This window comes from Tarenaya hassleriana, unplaced genomic scaffold, assembly GCF_000463585.1.
Source record: "Tarenaya hassleriana unplaced genomic scaffold, ASM46358v1 Cleome5, whole genome shotgun sequence".
Taxonomy (NCBI): Eukaryota; Viridiplantae; Streptophyta; class Magnoliopsida; order Brassicales; family Cleomaceae; genus Tarenaya; species Tarenaya hassleriana.
Window position 1 is genome coordinate 1,302,845 of NW_010967707.1, and position 18,793 is coordinate 1,321,637.

General features: G+C 37.1%; 4 protein-coding genes across 10 annotated transcripts in view; 1 reads left to right on the forward strand and 3 right to left on the reverse strand.

Annotated features, from left to right (window-relative positions):
- LOC104826150 (probable beta-1,3-galactosyltransferase 2) overlaps positions 1-3,170 on the reverse strand; it is a 4,086-nt gene extending 916 nt beyond the window's left edge. Inside the window, exons 1-11 of one of the 3 annotated variants that reach the window (XM_010558700.1) lie at positions 2,733-3,170; positions 2,261-2,357; positions 2,066-2,139; positions 1,783-1,994; positions 1,638-1,701; positions 1,447-1,519; positions 1,234-1,354; positions 1,033-1,120; positions 819-944; positions 623-732; positions 53-174 (exon numbers count right to left, since the gene is read on the reverse strand). In XM_010558700.1, the coding sequence (XP_010557002.1) occupies positions 53-174; positions 623-732; positions 819-944; positions 1,033-1,120; positions 1,234-1,354; positions 1,447-1,519; positions 1,638-1,701; positions 1,783-1,994; positions 2,066-2,139; positions 2,261-2,357; positions 2,733-2,845 (1,200 nt within the window). In that variant the 5' untranslated portion in view covers positions 2,846-3,170. Of the gene's footprint in view, positions 1-6; positions 175-622; positions 733-818; positions 945-1,032; positions 1,121-1,233; positions 1,355-1,446; positions 1,520-1,637; positions 1,702-1,782; positions 1,995-2,065; positions 2,140-2,260; positions 2,358-2,732 lie in introns of those variants that run through there. The other 2 variants (XM_010558699.1, XM_010558701.1) reach the window with 2 other exon arrangements.
- Positions 3,171-8,530: 5,360 nt separating this feature from the next.
- LOC104826151 (protein RRP6-like 3) lies at positions 8,531-13,546 on the forward strand. 4 transcript variants are annotated; one of them, XM_010558702.1, is made up of 13 exons: positions 8,531-8,842; positions 9,071-9,321; positions 9,407-9,505; positions 9,722-9,805; positions 10,051-10,137; positions 10,260-10,380; positions 10,690-10,877; positions 10,960-11,004; positions 11,255-11,766; positions 11,853-12,333; positions 12,402-12,582; positions 12,680-13,001; positions 13,254-13,546. In XM_010558702.1, the coding sequence occupies exons 1-13, from the start codon at positions 8,605-8,607 to the stop codon at positions 13,348-13,350; spliced, it is 2,706 nt and encodes a 901-aa protein (XP_010557004.1). In that variant the 5' UTR covers positions 8,531-8,604; the 3' UTR covers positions 13,351-13,546. The 4 variants fall into 4 exon arrangements, with proteins under 4 accessions (XP_010557004.1, XP_010557005.1, XP_010557006.1 ...); XM_010558703.1 differs by having other exon boundaries at positions 10,693-10,877; XM_010558704.1 differs by having other exon boundaries at positions 9,080-9,321.
- A 790-nt stretch (positions 13,547-14,336) lies between these two features.
- LOC104826152 (KRR1 small subunit processome component homolog) lies at positions 14,337-17,966 on the reverse strand. 2 transcript variants are annotated; one of them, XM_010558706.1, is made up of 12 exons: positions 17,869-17,966; positions 17,385-17,660; positions 17,160-17,270; positions 16,851-16,919; positions 16,168-16,224; positions 15,845-15,883; positions 15,639-15,743; positions 15,417-15,499; positions 15,235-15,316; positions 14,921-15,064; positions 14,767-14,844; positions 14,337-14,667 (listed from the first exon to the last, which is right to left on the reverse strand). In XM_010558706.1, exons 2-12 carry the CDS (start codon positions 17,643-17,645, stop codon positions 14,542-14,544), a joined length of 1,155 nt encoding a protein of 384 aa, XP_010557008.1. In that variant the 5' UTR covers positions 17,646-17,660; positions 17,869-17,966; the 3' UTR covers positions 14,337-14,541. The 2 variants fall into 2 exon arrangements, with proteins under 2 accessions (XP_010557008.1, XP_010557009.1); XM_010558707.1 differs by having other exon boundaries at positions 17,836-17,966.
- A 465-nt stretch (positions 17,967-18,431) lies between these two features.
- LOC104826153 (50S ribosomal protein L6, chloroplastic-like) overlaps positions 18,432-18,793 on the reverse strand; it is a 1,936-nt gene continuing 1,574 nt past the window's right edge. Inside the window, exon 4 of the mRNA XM_010558708.2 lies at positions 18,432-18,789. Coding sequence (XP_010557010.1) covers positions 18,551-18,789 — 239 coding nt within the window. The 3' untranslated portion in view covers positions 18,432-18,550. The remainder of the gene's footprint in view (positions 18,790-18,793) is intronic.

The window sequence follows — 18,793 nt, forward strand, 5'->3', positions numbered from 1 at the left end:
CAAGTAGAAGAGAATAATCTGTATCTCAAAACGTGGAACTCCAAAGAGCGGTTTCGCCTTCACCGCAGCGACGATGGACCTCCTTGATGCGGTCGGCTGATCTGCAAATGCCACTGCAGGTCCAGTCGAATGACGCTACACATATATTCCCTGCCTGTGCCTTCCATTCACAATCTGCAACTCCACAGTTATTATATCATATTATTCTATGTGTACAAGCATATGTTACCCTTGAAAAGTTCTCAACGAAAACTGTTATAAACATGTGAGTACATGATTTAAGTATCCTTTTCTATGAGATTTGAAGCTTGAAAGATTCTGGTGAGGTCTCATGTCACTAAGAGATCTTGAAAGAGACGAGTCATCTTTAGCATTTGCTTCAAAGTAAAACATTCTAATTAGGTGCAGAAAACATGTGATCGATGTGTACGTTTTATCTATCAAACAAATTAGACCAAGATTGTCTCGTCATTTCTGTATCTTTCTGGGTTTAACAGAGACATCTGCTGTAGTAATTTCACCGAGGAAATATCTAAAATTTGTTAATTATCATCTATGAGATATCATAAACCGGGTCTTACAATTTGCAGTATAGGAGAAGAAACTGATACATAGTACATACCAGGAGGAGTACCGCAGCATAGCCTTCTATCGTCGATGTGTTCGACGTCAAGGCCGATAAACCATGCTCCCAGCGATACATCTTCATTAGCATACTTGTGCAGAACGTGCCTGAAACATCAGAGTATCAGACAGATCTCAATGAATGACAAAGATCGGCAGAAGTTGTGGAATGTAGAGTGAGGCATGAATCTTACTGATTGATCGATATGTAGGAAGCCAAGTCTCTTGAAATGGCATATAGCTGTCCAGTAGCGTGACGGAAATACTTGTTTCCAGCCTCACCAAATTTCCAATACTCGGGTTCATGATATCTCACTCCTCTGCTCAACAATCAAACTCGAGTTATACGTAACAGAACCTTACTGAATTCATGATCCTGAAGAAGGAAACTGAGATATCGGCTTTTACTTTTGGGAAAGGACGGGACCAGACTTCATGCATCCAATATAGACTCGAGATTTTTTCCGATGTCTGACGAGAGTTTCCCCAAGTGTTGCTGTGGAGATTGCAATGAAATATCGAACCCGTCATTGAAATTCCCAAGACAATGTGTACAAGACCCAAAAAGATTGAATTTTTTGCGTCATTTGATAAGATTCTAGAGCATACCAATGTTTACATGAACATCATCATCGACTTTGACATAGAAATCTGCATCCCACATAGAAACCGCTGTAGCAAAGTATGTCTTTGTTTTTCCCGACAACTCGAGGTACCCTTCAACATGATCCTGTCAAAAACAAAAATGGAGCGTAAACAACAACACGACTTTAATAAGACAGCTTTGCAAACAAAAAGCGTGAATTAAGACAAGAACAATACCAGTCTCAAAAAATCTCCATGCTTCCTGTCCTCAGCTTCAATAGCTCGATCTAGAATTCCCCCAGGCGTGGCACTAAAAAAACCAATGATAAACAACACTCAGATTACACAGAACCACGTGTAAATCTCCATATGAACAATGTGGTTAGGTTTCTGATACTATAGTCTGCACTGAAGAAACAAACTCTCACCTGTGACCTATGACAAACCGAATGATAATTCCCTTCTCTTCTTCTAGCCTTTTTCGTTTTTCACCTATAAGAAGAATTTTTCACAGGAAATAATCAGTGGATATATTCAATCAAGACTATCGAGAGAACAGAGAAATATCAGAACCTTGAGGCATCCAAGTGGCTCGAACAGAATCTCTTCTTTTCCGGCTGCTAAAAGCTGTATTAATCCCTACAACCATCAGGTATCGTCTTTTCCCCGATGATTGCTTCTTCCCTCTATCATCTGATATGGGAGCACCGTTTAGTAAAGACTCCTGAGCTGCCTTTGCTGCGGCTAACTCCATTTCCAAGTTCGAGATGGTCTTATCCAAGGTTCTGCAGTCATCACACACGGGCGTGAGCTTGAGAAAGTTCACGTTGTTGATAGCAGTAGAGCTGAAACTTACTGTATAGCATTATGTGTCTTGGTAACTTCTCCAAATAAAGCCCGGGGATCGCGCATTACTTCTTTCTGGTAGAGCTAAAGAGGAAAGCGATCAGATTGTAAATACAGAAAGCCAAGAATTCTTAACGGTTTTCATGGTAGAATCCGATGGAAGAAAAGGCTGACATAAAGGGATTGAACAATTCGTTGTTCTTACAGTTTTTGGATCACAGCCGTCGGAGATCAGCTTCAATCTCTCAGCTTCTGTTACAGATGGCCGAGCCAAGCCTTTGGGTTCAGGAACATTCCACATCCTGCAACAGATGTTTGTCCCAAATAATTGAGACAAGAGTCAGCAGTTCAACGTTACATCTAAACGTTCGATCTCGGATAGAATGAACCAAAGTGTACTGAGATAGATCAACTCGAGAGAATGTCTTAGAACATACCTCATATTAGCAAATTCTGGATTGAAGAACACTCAAAGAGTTAAAAACAAATTCACCGCCCAGTAATCGAAATTCCGTTTTTGTGTGCATAAATTCGGATGTTGTTTATGAAAACTTGAAAACCCCAATTCAAATATATATAACATACAAGTGAATCAATGAATCTCCAAACAGGCAGATGACATACAGTCTAGAAGTGACGGGAAACAGCTGAAAGTTTTCGAAATTCGAATAGATTACCTATCGGTAAAGAACATTCCGGCGCAGAAGCAGCCCAAGCAGAGAAGCAAAGCCCATTTCTTCGAAACGAAGCTTGTAGAAGAAAGATGCTCTCCTTTGATCTTCGTCGACATTTTCCCTCCGCGACACAGAAATTTCAGATTTCCAGAAGCTATATGAATCCGAGAAACTCCATAGCCGGAACCAGCACCAAAAATCACCCCAATCTTACAGAGCTTGCGAAACCAGAATCTGAGATTTCACCCAAAATCCACGAAGACTAAAATCATGAACGGACTAATCGAAAATTCGTCGTCGTTTTTCTTCTTTGCTTTTGGAGCTAGGTATTCAAAGCTCTCTCTCTCTGTCCGGAATCTCTCTAATTGTGACTTTCGCAGGAACTTTGCAAGAGAAGGGACGTAGACGTTGAAGGGAAGGAAGAAGAAATAAGAACGACTTCCTAACCGTCCGGTACCTCTCTCCTTAAAACCGGGCTCAGAGTTTTCCGAAATTACCGAATTGTCCCTGTCGTGACGAGTGTCGATCGACCACCCTTTTTCTTATTCATTTATTTTAAATTTTTGATACCATCGTTTTCTAATCCGAATATTGAAAAGGCAATAAGATTTTTTTTAAAAAAAAAATGAAATAATCGGTGAGACGATCAATGCAGTGACAGAAATGCCCTCGCCATCAAATTTTGGTGATATAATAAAGATAAATTCCGGTAATACTAATCTAAACCCGATTAAGAAGGATTTGGGTACATGTTTTAAGAGTTATAAAATGTGGTGGAAAGGGTTTTCACATGGGATTTTGAAATGAATAATGTTAATAAATAATTATATTTAAAATTTGTAATTAGATTCGTGTGACGTAGAAGTTCAACTAATAAAGAAGGTGTTTGATGAAAAGACCGAGTGGTCCTCCTCGGCTTTTGGGCAGGCATCACATGAACCTTTTAAGCCAAACCCATCAATAAATTTATTATTTATCTAATGCTCATGTTCGCTTTTATACAATCCTTTTTCATATTTATTTGGATACCAAAGTTTAATTTGGCAATAGGTATGAAAGAAGGGAAACTAAAAGATGACAATGTGGAATGATAAAATATCGAGGACTCAAAATTATTTTATTTTATTAAAAAGAATATTTTGTTTCTCTCGATTATCATATAGTTTTGAAAACAAGTAAAAATACATGTAGAGTCATTTTGTTGCTATTAAATTGATAGGTGTTGGATTTCTCATAGTGAATTACATGTGTTATGTATAATCTTTGGGGGGGGGAACCTACAATAATAATCCCATTAATTTTTTAAAATTAATTCTAATTACTGAATTAATATTAAATTGTATTGGAGTCCAAGGATAATGGCTACATATTAATTTTTTTTTTTGTCAAACCAGAAAGTTCACCTAGGCCTTCGGCCCAACCTACATCTCCCTGAGCTCGGGAGCAGCCTTTGAACACACAGTCTTTGACTATGTCTCTCCCTCCCCGCATGCTTAGATTCGAACCCCTGACCTGGAGGAGGAACATCATCACTTCCAGTACAGGTACCACTCGACCACAGACACGTGGGTTACATATTAATTTTATACAATTTTTAAAATATGATTATATTTGAAAATTTAATGCAATCGTTATATTGGTATATTAAATTTTAAAATTATATATTAAAATATCAGTGATTTTTTTTTTAGGTTCTCCCTAAAAGATGGTATGAAGTCGGTGTTCGCATACACTAGATAAATTTGGTTTTAGGACAAGAAGCAAATTAAGAACAACAAGTTGTGTCGTATCCAAGCAAATTTAAGGTAAAATGGTTGACTTTGACTTTTAGTTTGACTTTAGCCTTAGCATAGGATGGTTGAATAAGTCGCGAGAGTTAATGGTTGGTAATCGACTTTTCACCTTGCTAAAAAAGTTGAAAATATTTCCAACAAATTCAATAATTTTTCAAAGAAAGAAACCAACATTTCAAATCACCAGTAAGCATTGACATTGCATGTGTAATCACTAAAAGATAATATATAGTTTACATTTTAATCAAGATTTACAACCTATAAGCAATCACTGAGATGGTATGCAATCATTTTACATCTATTTGAACTAAAATAAATAATTTTCTAATTTTAAAAATCGAGTAGAAAGCTTTTCACACGTGACTTAATGTGCCTTAGCCAATGAAATTTAGTGATTATAGCAACTAAGCCCACATGCCGACATTCCGCCAAACCCTCTCATTAATTACCGACAGTTTTTATTTTATAATAATACATATCGGTTGTAATAATTCAATTTTAACCGAACATATATATAACCATTGGATATATAGGATTGTGCATTATATTTATGTTTTGTATATTTAATATACTTCTATGTAAAAACATATATTCTAAATCTCAAGGGGGGTAAATTACATATATTCTAAATATATTGATTGATTTTTTTTATAGATTTTGAGTTGATTTAGAATCGATTTTGTTTCGGATTATATTTTATTGTAAGATTAACATATATATATATATGTATATATTAAAAAGTCTATTTTATTTGATTATTAATATATTTTTTATCTATAAACACGTGTCGCTTACTAATTGGGTGCTCAGGTCATTAGATCCTGCTGACAGCCCAAGCAGATCATAATGGACCACGTCACGAGTTATGACACGTGTCAACTCCATATTTAATCTTTAGAGCTGATTATTGTATATTTGTGTAACCATTTATAATATCACATGACGGAGTGTTTTAAGGACAAGATAATTAGCTTAGTAATCAATTATTTTTGTCAGTCCAATTATTTTGCATGCTTCATCATATATTTAAATTATTGAATAATTATTCTGTTTCGAACAATTTTAGTTTTTCATTTCTCATGTTAGTTTTTTATCTGATACCGTTTTTTTATTTTAAAAAATAAAACATCTTAAAAAACTAAGTACATTCTTTTAATAATCAATTATTTGTTGAGATAGATATTCACACCCCCAAAAAATTTGATTTCGTCATTTGAGATGCCAAAAGAATCAAAATCTAAATATAGTTTATGATTAAAATAATCTAAAAAGGTTAAACATAATCTAAAAGGAAAATTAGATACCTCTCCATGGAACATACTTCACATCATATAAAAATATTAATATAGAACATAAGATTCAAACAATTACAAAAATGCCACGCCTTGATGGTGCATAATTATAATTTAGACATATATATATATATATATATCATGTAAATCATATCTATAATTCTAATGCGCCTTAGAGTTTTGTTCATCTTTCTTTAAAATCCGTCTTTCTCTACTATCGTCAAATTGTATTATAGAAGTTAAGATCTTTTTTTTTTAAAATCAAATGCTGATCAACATGATCAGCTACACAAATAATATGGAGTGACTTACTTCCAAATCGTATTTTATCCGAATCGAAACCATATTAATAAACCGCAATAAAAATCAATAAAATCTGAATATAATACGAAACCAATGATTGTTTTTTTTAAATCATTCGTTTAATTTACTGCAAATCGAAAAAAAAAAACAAACAAAACCTTGGCATATATCTATGTAACATGAAGAAAAAGAATTTCAGGGAAATATTTTTTTTTTAAAGAGATAATAAAGAAGGAGATGGTCGGAGAGCGTGTGGGCTGGACCTGAATTCGGGGAAGGTCAATGATATCACATGCGAAACGTCGTGTTAGATGCCTCAACAGCGTGTTTTCTTCCTCAGCTAATTTTGTTTGTATACATATAATGTTTTAAAATATTTATATTTTGTTATAATCGATAAGCCCCCACGCACACTTATACACACAGAGCGACCGACCATCTGCCGGTTTAACTAAAAGAACCAATATATAGTGCACATGTATTGTGTAACGGTACGAAATTTAACAATTTAAATGAATAAAAGCATAAAAACAATGCTTCTAACTAAATTGGACTATAGATAGTGAAACCGGTTAAGACCGGTTTAGGATGATGAGATTGGTCAAGATCAGAAGAAGTTAGGTGCCTTGCTTGTAAGAAGAGACTCTGTCGCTTTAGAAACACCCAATGTTTGGTCTCTTCGTTCTTCAAAGCTGCCATCCCATGAAAATCCACCTGTCTCTGTCTCTTGTTGCAGCTCCTTTGTCAAAATCTACTTGATTTTTTTTTCTCTCATTTTTATAATCAATTTATGAAATTTAACAAATTAAATGAATAAATAATGTCTCCAAAACTGAAAGTACACCCAATTCAAGTGCTTTAAACTGTTGCAAATTCTCTTGGAGATTAAAGCATAAAGATGATCCAAAGTTGCTTAAATGGGTTTTCGTCATATATGCCAAGCTTTTAGGAGAGCCATTACATTTACAGTATTCGAAATTCCACGTTCTTTGTACTATTTCTTTAAATTTATTTTGATAATTCAATATAAAAAACCAGATTCTCAGGCTATTTATAAGTGTATATACATTTACTAATATGTATAAATGCCGACTTTAGCTTTTTATATCGAACAAGATTAATCTATGTTACCCAAACTTGGCTAATGCAACCGATAAAACATGAACAAAACATATGTTCACAGTGGCGGACCTAGAGAAAGTGACGAAAGGGGGTAAGAATTTTATATATATGATTCTACCTAAATAATTTTTATTTTAATGGGGACATTTAACATTTTTTTTCTATAATTTTATAAATTTACAAGTAAAATTGATATTTTTTAATTGATTCGAGGTCTTTGCCCCCACACCATATAAAGTGGGTCCGCCGCTGTATGTTCCGTACTTAATTTGAACTTTAAATTTGAAAAATGGACATATGTTTAAAATCACATAACTGATCTCCAATCCCAATATTAGTGTGAACTTTGATTCAAAATACTCGGTTACAAAAAAAACTATATTCTATAATATACGAAAAAAGGTGATATATGTGTGGGGTTTTACAAAGAAGATATGTCACTTTTACATATGAAATAAATAAATAAATAAAATTTCCAATATAGATGTTGTCTCCTTAAATGGGAAGATAGATTGCAGCAGTCTTGGTTGTCTAATAATTTAATGTTCTGGAAAAATTATGGCAATTTAAATGAAGAAAATAAACAATAATAGTGATGAAGAGCCACAAGTGGTGCATCATGAAAACCCATCTCTCTTTATGGCTCCAATTCATGCACTTATCTGTGACCCCAATCCATAAATTGTTCCCTTTCCATTTTTTTTTTGTGGAGCATCAAGCAAGTTGATTTATTGATTCTTTGATTCCCAGCAACTTTTCTTGGTCGGTCGAATCTTTTTTCCAAACTTATTTTTTCATATTCTTGGACCCCCCATTTTTTATTGGAACTTGTCTTTCCCATTATGCCTACGACATGTCCATTTCGTTCGTCGTTGACTCCTCCCTCTAAAACTAAGTTAGGTTTCATAAAATTCATATATCCCATGTAATATATTATTGCATCAAAATAAAAATTACTATAAAAAGATTTGAAATATATTATAGATCTATTATTGAAAAAAAGATTGTCACCCGTGATATGTGTGGTACAATTATATGAGTATATCATTAGAGCTTGAAACTCACACATCGTGGACTTATTATATATCACACAAATATTGAATCACGTAACGAAGAGATCTGTTTCTCTCCGCAGTTCAACATTTCGTGGATTTGGGCCTTAACGGCCCATTTTAGGGTCTCGTTTCTAATGGGTGGTAAGCTTGGGCCTGTTTTTTAGCCCACTACATTAGACGTGTCAATATATGATTGGCCATCCCTGGGGGGGAGGTGAGAGCAAAGTCTAGACCGAGCCGCCGTCAGATGATGACGATGTGCGACGGGGAGATCCGGAAGGAACACTGAGGGATCGAAAGGAGACGGGAAATGGAGGTTAGGGACAAGGTCAAAATCGTAATTGTAGCAGCTTCTCTAGCGGTGGTGACGATTCTTATCACGGCGAAGTATCGGCGGCGGAGACGCCGCCTCCGCGGAAAGCAGACATGTCGGAGCTCGTGCTATCTGCATTCCGAACGGAAGCCGCAGCTTGGTTTCAAACGCGTTTTGGCGGATAATTCTTACTCTGCGTTCAAGCACTTGAAGCTTGGCGGGTCATCGTCTACAGGTGAATCTGATCTATCCGTGCTTGAAATTTGCTATTGCTGCTAAGCGAACTTGGAAGAGAGTTTGTTTGGACTACCATTCAAACCTGTTTGGTTTCTGAGAAAATCTCTGGAACCATAGTTTTGATGGATCGTCGGCTCCGTAGCGGAAAACCCGTTCCTCTGAGGTTTAAAACCGCTTCTGCATTTGAACGTGATATATTTTGTTCTTCAATGTTTGACAAATGAAGGTGTTGCAGAGAATCTTTCCAACTGTCATCCGTATGAAGCTGAGATCTTGACCCTGTTGGAGAATCCTCGGTTAGACTTTGAATTTTTGAGGGGAGACACTTCATTGGAAATGAAGGATTCATATATCTGGGTTGAGACGGAGTCGCAATTGAGAGAACTCGCTGACGCGTTGAAGAAGGAAAAGGTTTTTGCAGTTGATACAGAACAGCATAGTCTGCGATCGTTTCTAGGTTTCACTGCTTTGATACAGGTAAAATGTCTGGGAAAGTTTGGATTTTTTTTTGTCTTTTGGTATAGCTTGAAGTTAGGATTCTTATATTTTTCGCCTCCTGCAGATTTCTACGCAAGAGGAAGACTATTTGGTGGACACGATCGCGTTACATGATGTAATGGGTATTCTCCGGCCGGTTTTTGCTGATCCTAGTATTTGCAAGGTAAGTTATTTGATATAGATGTCTATGTGGTAGATCACAACTGCTTCATTGTTTGTGTTGATATTAACTAATTGAGGTCCATGCTCTGCTACAATTCATGTTAGTCTACTCGTTTATCTGATAAGGAAAGTTGCTGCATTTTGAAGCCTTAGATTTTGCCTTCTTTTTACTTGTGTTCTGTCTGTTTAAAACATTATTGTGTACTCGTTTTCTAAGGTGTTTCACGGGGCTGACAACGATGTGCTCTGGCTTCAAAGGGACTTCCATATATATGTTGTTAATCTTTTTGATACTGCAAAGGTATATAACTCTCTGTAGCATGCTCTGCAAGTTAAGTTTTGTGGAATGCTATAAATGTGTACCAGTCTGTCCTATGCTATACACGGGCATTTACGCTAGTGAAGGTGGGGTTGTTTATTGTTTCTCTTTTTCCGAGTCAGAGTAAATAAACTGGTTCATGTTTATTAGGCAAACCTGTGCCTTTTTCGGAGGAAATGAGCTGTGATATGAAATAGTAACTAACACTTTATTTATGCATAATCCAGGCCTGTGATGTGTTGTCAAAGCCTCAAAGGTCGCTTGCATACTTGCTTGAGACATTCTGTGGAGTGGCTACTAACAAATTACTGCAGGTTTGTCTTTTTTATGGAATTTTTCAATTTTTTATGGCTTATCTATATTAAGCTTGACTTACAGATAACATTAGTTCTTGAGATGATGCGTCTGAATTCATTAATTTGACATTTCACTGAAGCGTGAAGATTGGAGACAACGTCCGCTCTCAGAGGAAATGGTGCAATATGCCAGAACTGATGCTCACTATCTGCTTTATATTGCCAAGAGTTTGACCTCCGAACTCAAAAAACAATCCACTGGTAAGGCATCTGCTTAGCTTTTAGTTTTTGGAAACATAGACTTTGTGGCTAAGTATTCCAGAAATGTAGTATGCAAGTTCTATATATGTATTTATACATTCTCAAAGTATGATTTGCCTAGTAACACAGTTTTTTCATCTTCTATTTGAATTGGAATCCTGCATATCAAGCAGTATATTTTCTCAACGTTATGTAAACTTAGGGAATAGCAGGTTATGACTTTGACCTGCTTCGGTAAAAACATGATTCTCAAAAACCATTGTTTGCTGTTTCTTCTCGCAACAAAATTCTAAAATATCAATGTATCAGAAGATTCATCTAGCCCCGATGACAAATTCCATTTTCTTCTCGAGGCTAGTCGACGTTCAAACATGATCTGTTTGCAACTCTACACGAAAGAAACTGAAGATTTTCCTGGGGATGCTGCTGCTTCTTCATTACTTTTCCGACATTTGAATGGTTATGGAGATGGTTCTACCATCTCATTAGATATGGAGGTACGCATTTGTTTTTTTAACTCCATTACATCTTACATGGTTATGCCTTGAACTGTGTTAATACATAATACGCATCTTTCAGTTTCAGGATCTTGTAAGGAAATTATGTGCATGGAGAGACTTAATGGTGAGTTAAACTTATATTTCTCCCCTGCTTTTGTTACTTACTCTTCACCAAAGTTTTTGTAGTTGCGTCTTCTTTTCCTTAAACAAGTTCAGAAATGGTCTTATTTTCTATTTATATTTCAATGAAACTGGTGTCTGTATCTCTTCATGTTTTTACCTGTTTTGTGGTTCTGACATGAAAAATACTGTTACGAATACCATGTTCTGCTGCATATCTGGTTGTAATTGTTAGTAAGCATATTTCTTTTCAGGCCCGTATTCATGATGAAAGCTCAAGAAATGTGCTATCTGATCAGGCCATTCTCAATCTGGCTTATAAGCTTCCATCTACAACTGAAGACATCTATGACACAATATCCCAAGCTGACTTGAGTACAGAATCTTTGAGCTTTAGTTTCTCGGTCCAGACCCCATCTCATGTTGTTTGTAGTCATTCGAATGATGTCTATCAAATGATAAAGGACAAGTCAGCCCGCCTGGAAACTACATTACCGGCAATTCTTCAGAAATGCCTGGGTACAGAAGGAACCTGTCAGCTTTCTGTCTTTAATTATTCTCTGTTGGTCAACTTCAATATGAAGCTAACTAATCGATCTGCTACCAAGCAAAATGGAATTAAGAACCCTAAACAAGTCGCTCGAAAGGCATCAAGAGAGCTTTTTGTCAAGAAATTTTCCTGCAAGGCCCCTGTTTATCATAATTGTAGAATATATGCAAACGACGAACGGTTGCTCTGTTACTGTGATAGGAGAAAACTCGAATGGTATGTTTATTGTTTTTGCTATCCATTATTATTTTGATTAAAGAATAAAGATCTCATATAACTTTCATAGCTTTTCTATGTTACAGGTATCTTAGTCGTGGTCTTGCAAAACTGATCGAAAAAAATCCACCTGCCATTATGCTTTTGTTTGAACCGAAAGGTCGTCCAGAAGATGAGGATAATGATTTCTATATCCAGAGTAAGAAGAATATATGTGTTGGCTGTGGAGAAGGGAATCACTACTTGCGTTACCGAATTATACCTTCATGTTATAGGATTCATTTTCCTGAGCACTTGAAAAGCCATCGATCTCATGATATTGTCCTACTCTGCGTGGATTGTCATGAAATTGCTCATGCTGCTGCTGAGAAGTACAAAAAACAAGTCGCATCAGAATTTGGAATTCCTCTTTTTGTTCGTAAAGTATTTGATTCAAATGAAGACTCTGAATCATCCAGTACCTTTGAGGATGCCGGTGTCTCCCCATTGCAGCTTAGAACAGCTGCTATGGCACTTATGCGGCATGGGAACCGGATGCCATCTAGCCGCCGTGAAGAATTGTTGCAGGTGATACTAAGCTTTTTTTTTTTATAATTATCTTCCGATGGCATTCAAATAATATTTTTTGCTCTTAGACTGTTAGGAGGTATTATGGTGGACGTGAAATATCGGAAGAAGATCTGGAAAGAGCTCTATTGGTCGGAATGAGCCCTCACGAGAGAAGAAAACTCCAGAAAAAGAAAGGGGTCTCCTTCAAACATTCAAGCTCCCATACGGATATAGAGGAAAGTGGCAACATCACATCCTCCGGTCGAGGTACATTGAAACACATCCTTTTTCAATTAAAAAAAAGGCAAGAAGGAGATCCTTGTTTTATCGTGGATACTGATGCAAATGTCTCATCTGCCTTCAGAGCAAGGAGTTGATGATGGAGAAGCCCCTTCAGGTCCTGAGAAAGATATGAACGCAGAAACTGGTGGAGTTTCCCATGACAGTAGTGAGAATGGTACAAGTGCAGGAAATGGAACTCGGGAAGTAAACGATTCTCTATTAAACCAACAAAACTCGAAACTGTCCTTGTTAGGACATGGACCACATGGGAAACAGGTAGTAGAGCATCTGTTACGGGAATATGGGGAGGACGGTGTTCAGGAATTTTGCCAAAGGTGGAGAAAAGTTTTTGTTGATGCTGTTAAGCCTCGCCATTTACCCGCTGGGTGGGATGTTAGACACAGGTACCTACCTCCACAGATCAGATATTAATGCCTTTTGCCAACTTCTGTTATTTTGCCAGTTTTCCATGACCAATTTGCCTATAATATGTTTCTTCTCTCTACTAGATTTCATTTCCATGGCCATGTGATAGAGAAAACCTGACCTGGCATGTTATGAAGCACTGTTGGATTTCCATCCATTTGGCTTATTTCTTCTCACTGATTTGAGTTGGTACATATATATGGTAAATTTGTTTAAACGTTGATGGGCAGTGGGAAGAGAGATTTCGGGGAGTTCAGCGTGTATAATCCCGCGAAAAGAACCACGGCTTCTGAGCAGGGAGGAGGGCATGGATCAGTCTACGAGTGAATTCACATCAATTGACCATATATGGTATGGTATGGTATGGATGGATGGGCTTGGGGTTTATGGTAATGACTTTGTCTCGTTGAGCCCATCTTAGTCACCATTGACAGATTTATCCTTCATCTTTTGATTTATTTGTAAAATCAGATTTTGTCGCTGATTCTGCTTCATAATCATATTTTCTCCACAATGTCCAGTCTCTGAAAGGGTTCGACTGGTTGTACCGCAGCGGTTGCGGTTGCGGGTGATAGCGTTTTCAGAACGTTTGATAGCGATTATGAATGATTAGTACTGACTGGTTGAGAAGTTGCTGTTGGTAGCGATTGCGGATGAGTGCAGTTAGAAGTGAATGGTTCATTACGGTTGCGGTTGCGTTTTGATATAAATTATCAAAAAAAATATTATTTAAAAATAATTTTTTATAATAGTTTTAATTAAATTTTTCGTATCATTTGATAAAAATTATTTACTAAATTTATAATAATTAAATAATAAATTTAAAATATAAATATTATCAATTTAATTTATTTTTAAGTAAAAAAATAATTTTATTATAAAAATTATTAAAAATAATCATTATTAAACCTAAAAATTATACTATTGTATTTTTTAATTAAAATATAATACTAAAAAATAATATCAAATCATAACACTAAACAAAATCATCACCAATATATATATTAATGTTTTATATAATTTCTAATAAAAATATTTTAGTTTTTTTGTCAAAACGGCGGAAACCGCTACCAAAACGCAAGTTGGAAGCTGCGATTAGAAAACACAAGTTTGGTTGCGGTTGCGGTTGGTTGCGGTTCAACCAGTCAGTTTTTCAATCGCCCGCAACCGTTGGAAATCGCAACCGCTCCGTTTGCGGGTGGCGGCGGTGCAACCAGTCGCCCCCAAACTTAACAAGACAATATAGCTCTTGAAAAGTAATGAAGCGAAGGGGAAATTAGTGGGACGAATCCTTAACCAAACTTATGTATGTCTAATCTCAATGTAAACTATTTTTAATATTAATTTTTAAATATATTAAAATTTTCAACAACCAAACGGTCACACCATGACGGACGGTGATTCTAAAAGATGTATTAGCATCATTCTTGGTTCAAGGACAAAAGATACGTGACAACAAACACAAATAGGCTTCAGACGATTTTTACTCTGTGAACTAACTCTTTTTGTTTAATGCAATCAAGAGCGCTTAGGTTTCTTCTTGGCAGATTTATCATCAACCGCAGGCACAGGTCCAGTAATATACTCTTCTGCATTCACATCCTCATGGTTCTTCTTCTGCTTCTTCATCTCCTTTGCCTTTTTCTGCAAAACCCATTATGAAAAATGGGAGTGAATCCCTTGCTTTTTTGCGGCCTGTAAAATGAGGATAAGCATCTGGGTTCATAACTTTTTCTTTTTTACCTTCAAGGACTTTGTCATCTCGGCCAGATCTTTCTTGCCATCCTCGGACTTGTTTGAATCCTGCTGCTTCACAGTTTCCTGCAACAACCCATTATCGTGTCTCAAGCCAGGGATTTCATCTTCTACGTACGATTATTATTCAAGAGAGGCAGACCTCAGGGGGGATGAAGGCAGCATCTCTCTTCCTCTTGTTCTCTGCACTCTTCTCTGCCTGCTTATCCAGCTTCTCCCGCCACTTTTTCTCGGATTTCTTCTTCTCGCTCAGGAAGTATTCTCCCGATTCCAATTGCAAATCAATCTGGAGAATGAAATACGATATCAGTCAAACCACACTTGAAAGGGGCAGTGACACATCGTGGGAAGACGATACAAACCAGCTTACGAAAGGAAACTTTTCATAAGTCAGTGCCAAAGTGATGAACAGAACATGGTTATAGGTTGCAGGTATAAGCACAGAGGTATACTTGCCTTGCTAGGCTGTTGTGGAGGAGGGAGAGGATTATATGGCTTCTTCTCTTTTGTTTTGGGCTTCTTTTGTTTAACATTTTTCCTGGAAAGTCAGATTAAAAATAGGTATTCGTCTTCAGTAAAAATAATCCAGAGGGAGGGAGCTTTCACTCAATGAACATAAAACATAAAAAGGTTCGTACTTCTTGAATTTCGGAAGAAACCTATCCCAGTTTTCATTTGCAAGAGCTGGATCCTTCTCCAGTTCCTTTTTCATCATAAGAATCTACAAAGGCCAAAGGTGAGGTGAGAATATGTTAACCAAATTGACATAGTCCCATGACAAAGCTACTACAACACCATCCAGCAAGTAACAAGATACGTCATGAGAAGATATTACTGTAGCGTAGAACTATTCCACATACCTTTATATGGTATACGGGATGCAGTTTATTCTGTACGCAATCTTCGACAATCCTTCTGACTTGTTTTAGACCTTTAAATGAACCCATTGCAGCCACTGTATTTCCCTGTTAGATGCAGGTAAGCAACAAAGAAAAAACACACATCAAAACCCAAACAGGAAAGGCACGAGTTAAGAAGAAATTTGGTAAAAGAACTACGCAATCACCTGGACTAGAATGTAACAGCCAGATAATATTTCCAGCGCCTGCAGCAAAGAGGAGAATCATCAAGCCAAGCAACACAAAGGAATATGCAGACTATGAAAATGCATTGAGTTTCTCTCAGGCGTTTGTATAGGAAATTGTTTCAATAATGGTGCAGTACCATTCTAGAATCAAAGAAAGAAATGCGAAGTTTAAATTCTCCGTCGAGTAAAATTCCAGGATATAATCTGATCAAACACCAAGCATAAGAACAATTCAGTATCACAGGGATTATTCCTAAACATCTCCCTTCATAAAAGGACTTAAAATTAGTCAATTTGCAAACCTTCAAAGTAGAAGAATTAGGACCCACAAGCCGCTGCCTTCTTTTAACAAATCTTTCCTGCAGACAGAGAACATAATGTAAAAGCTTGTTGACAGTAAATGGGTTGTTGCAGTAGGATACAGAAGCAACCTTTCAGAAAATTCTCCAGACTTTCATATTCTCAACAGAAATTGTGGACAGAACTTGTTTAAATGCATGAAACACGAGCAGAGTAGCTGTTAGGCAGCAGACAGAAAAATATGCACAGCATGTGTGTGGTAGCCTAATCTAGGCCTGATAGTTTTCTTAGTCTGATAAGATGGGCTGAGATAAGTCACCACAAATTACTCTTGGAATTGAGCTATTTCTTCCACCAGCCATTTGGGTAGAAAATATAAATTCTTCTGCTCGGCAATATGCCGTCTCCAATTTTTACACATGAAGGCCATAATCGTATAGAAAATAATTACTTGCAGAGGAACAAACATCTTCCTCTGTAATTTATATTTTTATCAAACCAATTGCATCGCTATGTTCATTCACCAGATTGTCTTATTGACAAGAGATGAAAGCATTTCTAGAAGCAAATCTTTAGAAATCTTTGAGGTTAGTATACAGACCCACATCTTTTTAGCAGCCAATACCGTGTTGTATTATATCCCTAAGTGGCAAAAACATTGAGTATATAAGGTTTGGCTCTGTACCTTATTCCGAACCAAGCTCCCGATCTTGATGACATCACATTGTACTTCGTCATCCAGAATCTTAATAGCCTGTAACCCGCAAGAGAACGTGTTCAAGAAACAGCATAACCCAAACATCAGTATCAGAAATCCACCACAAACTTCGTGACAAAGAACACGGCAATATTAACGTTCCTGAATCCAGCACAGCTCAAAACATTCTCTCAGATGCTACGTGATCAGAAACAATTACTGATTTTGAAGCAGGATTAAACAAATTCAGCATTTAAACTTTCAGCTAAAAGCTCTGAGAGTGACACAAAAAAGTACCTGAGGAGCAGGAACACTTCTTGACAGAAGCTTAATCAAGTCCCTGGCCTTGACGATGATGTAAGGATCTCGAGTCTTCAACGTCGTCGAAACAGTCATAGACCCTTCATTCTGAACATGCCAATCGCGAAATTTGATTTAAAAAAAATCGAAACCAAAGGCTCAAATACACAAAAGGAAAAACACTAGTTTTTTGCAGAGAAGAGCGAAGAGGCACGGACGCACCAGGTTGAGTTTGCAGGCGATACCAAACTCTTTGAGAGCGGCTTCGACCATTGGCCATGCCTCCTGAAGATACTTCTCCCGGTACTGAGGAAAGAGAGTGGAGAAGGAACTTGTCTCGAGCATACCGGTCGGATTCCACGAAGGATCGAACTTCTCGATCTTCCATCGGTCGATGTTGGGGTCGTCATCCCATGGCTTGGGCTTATCGTGTTTACCCTTCTTTTTCACATTGGGTTCCACGTTGGGATGATCGTCCTCCATTGTCGTGGCTTCAATCTGCTAAGAAAGCCAGAGTATTTCCAAGTTCGTGTCATCAACCAACACAAGAACACGTCACTCGATATCCAGCAACAATGTCGGATTACTTCGAAAATCAGAAGAAGAATGGAGAATTCGAACATACACCGAACTAAAACATTATAAACTAACAATATGATTGGATTGAACATGCCTTGACAGACAAACAATCTGAGATGGAATTAACCTCTTCGAACTTCCGGCGACAGTTTTCGGAATCGTCAGACTCTTGTTCTTCGCCGATGGCTTCCCGAGATGAGCGACGGCCAGTGAGTAGATTCGAGTAAAACCCTAAACCCTCGGCTTAATTGTTAAGCCCAAACCCATTAAATCATAACACCGTATAGGCCCATTAAAACCATTTAGGCTTATTATGGGCCCATTAAGGCCCACTTACAAAATAAGGTCCTTAGAAACCCAGCCCACAGGCGCAACGGCCATCAACGGTCTGAGGTCTCAACATCAGAGCAACAACAACGGTGAATTGGGTCTCTGCAAATCGAGAAACCCTAATTGTTCAAAGCATCTGGGTAAATTCATATCAATTGACAATTGACAGATCTATCCTTCATCTTTTTTATTTTTTTTTATAAATCAGATTTTGTTGCTGATTCTGATTCATAATCATATTTTCTCCACAATGTTGAACCTCTGAAACTTAACAACATGGATCTGAAGATGCAAAATCCATCTGGTTTTCCAATATCAGGACAAGCATGATAGAAAAGTTTCATATTACATTTCTTAAGATCTCAAGAACTTGACTGTGTCAGCATTTCATTCCGTGAAAATTTCCATAAATCCAAAACAAGGAACTCTGTTTATGAACAAATCTCAACAAACACATAGATGAACATAAATACAAACGTTCACTTCTTCTTCCCGGCTTTTCCTTCTTTCCTCCGGACAACCTCGTCAGCATACTTAACTCCCTTACCCTTGTACGGTTCCGGTGGCCTCCACTTCCTAACCGAAGCAGCAAACTGCCCGATGTTGCTCTTATCATACCCACTGACTATGATTCTTGTGTTTTCTTCCACTTTCACTTGGAGGTCATTGGGTATTTCCATTCTCACAGGGTGAGAAAACCCTAGATTCAGAACCAACTCTTT

Bases quoted from the DNA above. Each gene is read 5' to 3' on its own strand.
- LOC104826152 (XM_010558706.1), bottom strand. From the start codon at position 17,645: ATGGAGGACGATCATCCCAACGTGGAACCCAATGTGAAAAAGAAGGGT. The intron at 15,500-15,638 runs GTATGTGGAATA...TGGCCTTTGTAG, and splicing joins ATCCCGTATACCATATAAAG to ATTCTTATGATGAAAAAGGA. The intron at 15,317-15,416 runs GTACGAACCTTT...CTGACTTTCCAG, and splicing joins TTTCTTCCGAAATTCAAGAA to GAAAAATGTTAAACAAAAGA.
- LOC104826151 (XM_010558702.1), top strand. From the start codon at position 8,605: ATGGAGGTTAGGGACAAGGTCAAAATCGTAATTGTAGCAGCTTCTCTA. The intron at 8,843-9,070 runs GTGAATCTGATC...TGACAAATGAAG, and splicing joins TGGCGGGTCATCGTCTACAG to GTGTTGCAGAGAATCTTTCC. The intron at 9,506-9,721 runs GTAAGTTATTTG...TCGTTTTCTAAG, and splicing joins CTGATCCTAGTATTTGCAAG to GTGTTTCACGGGGCTGACAA.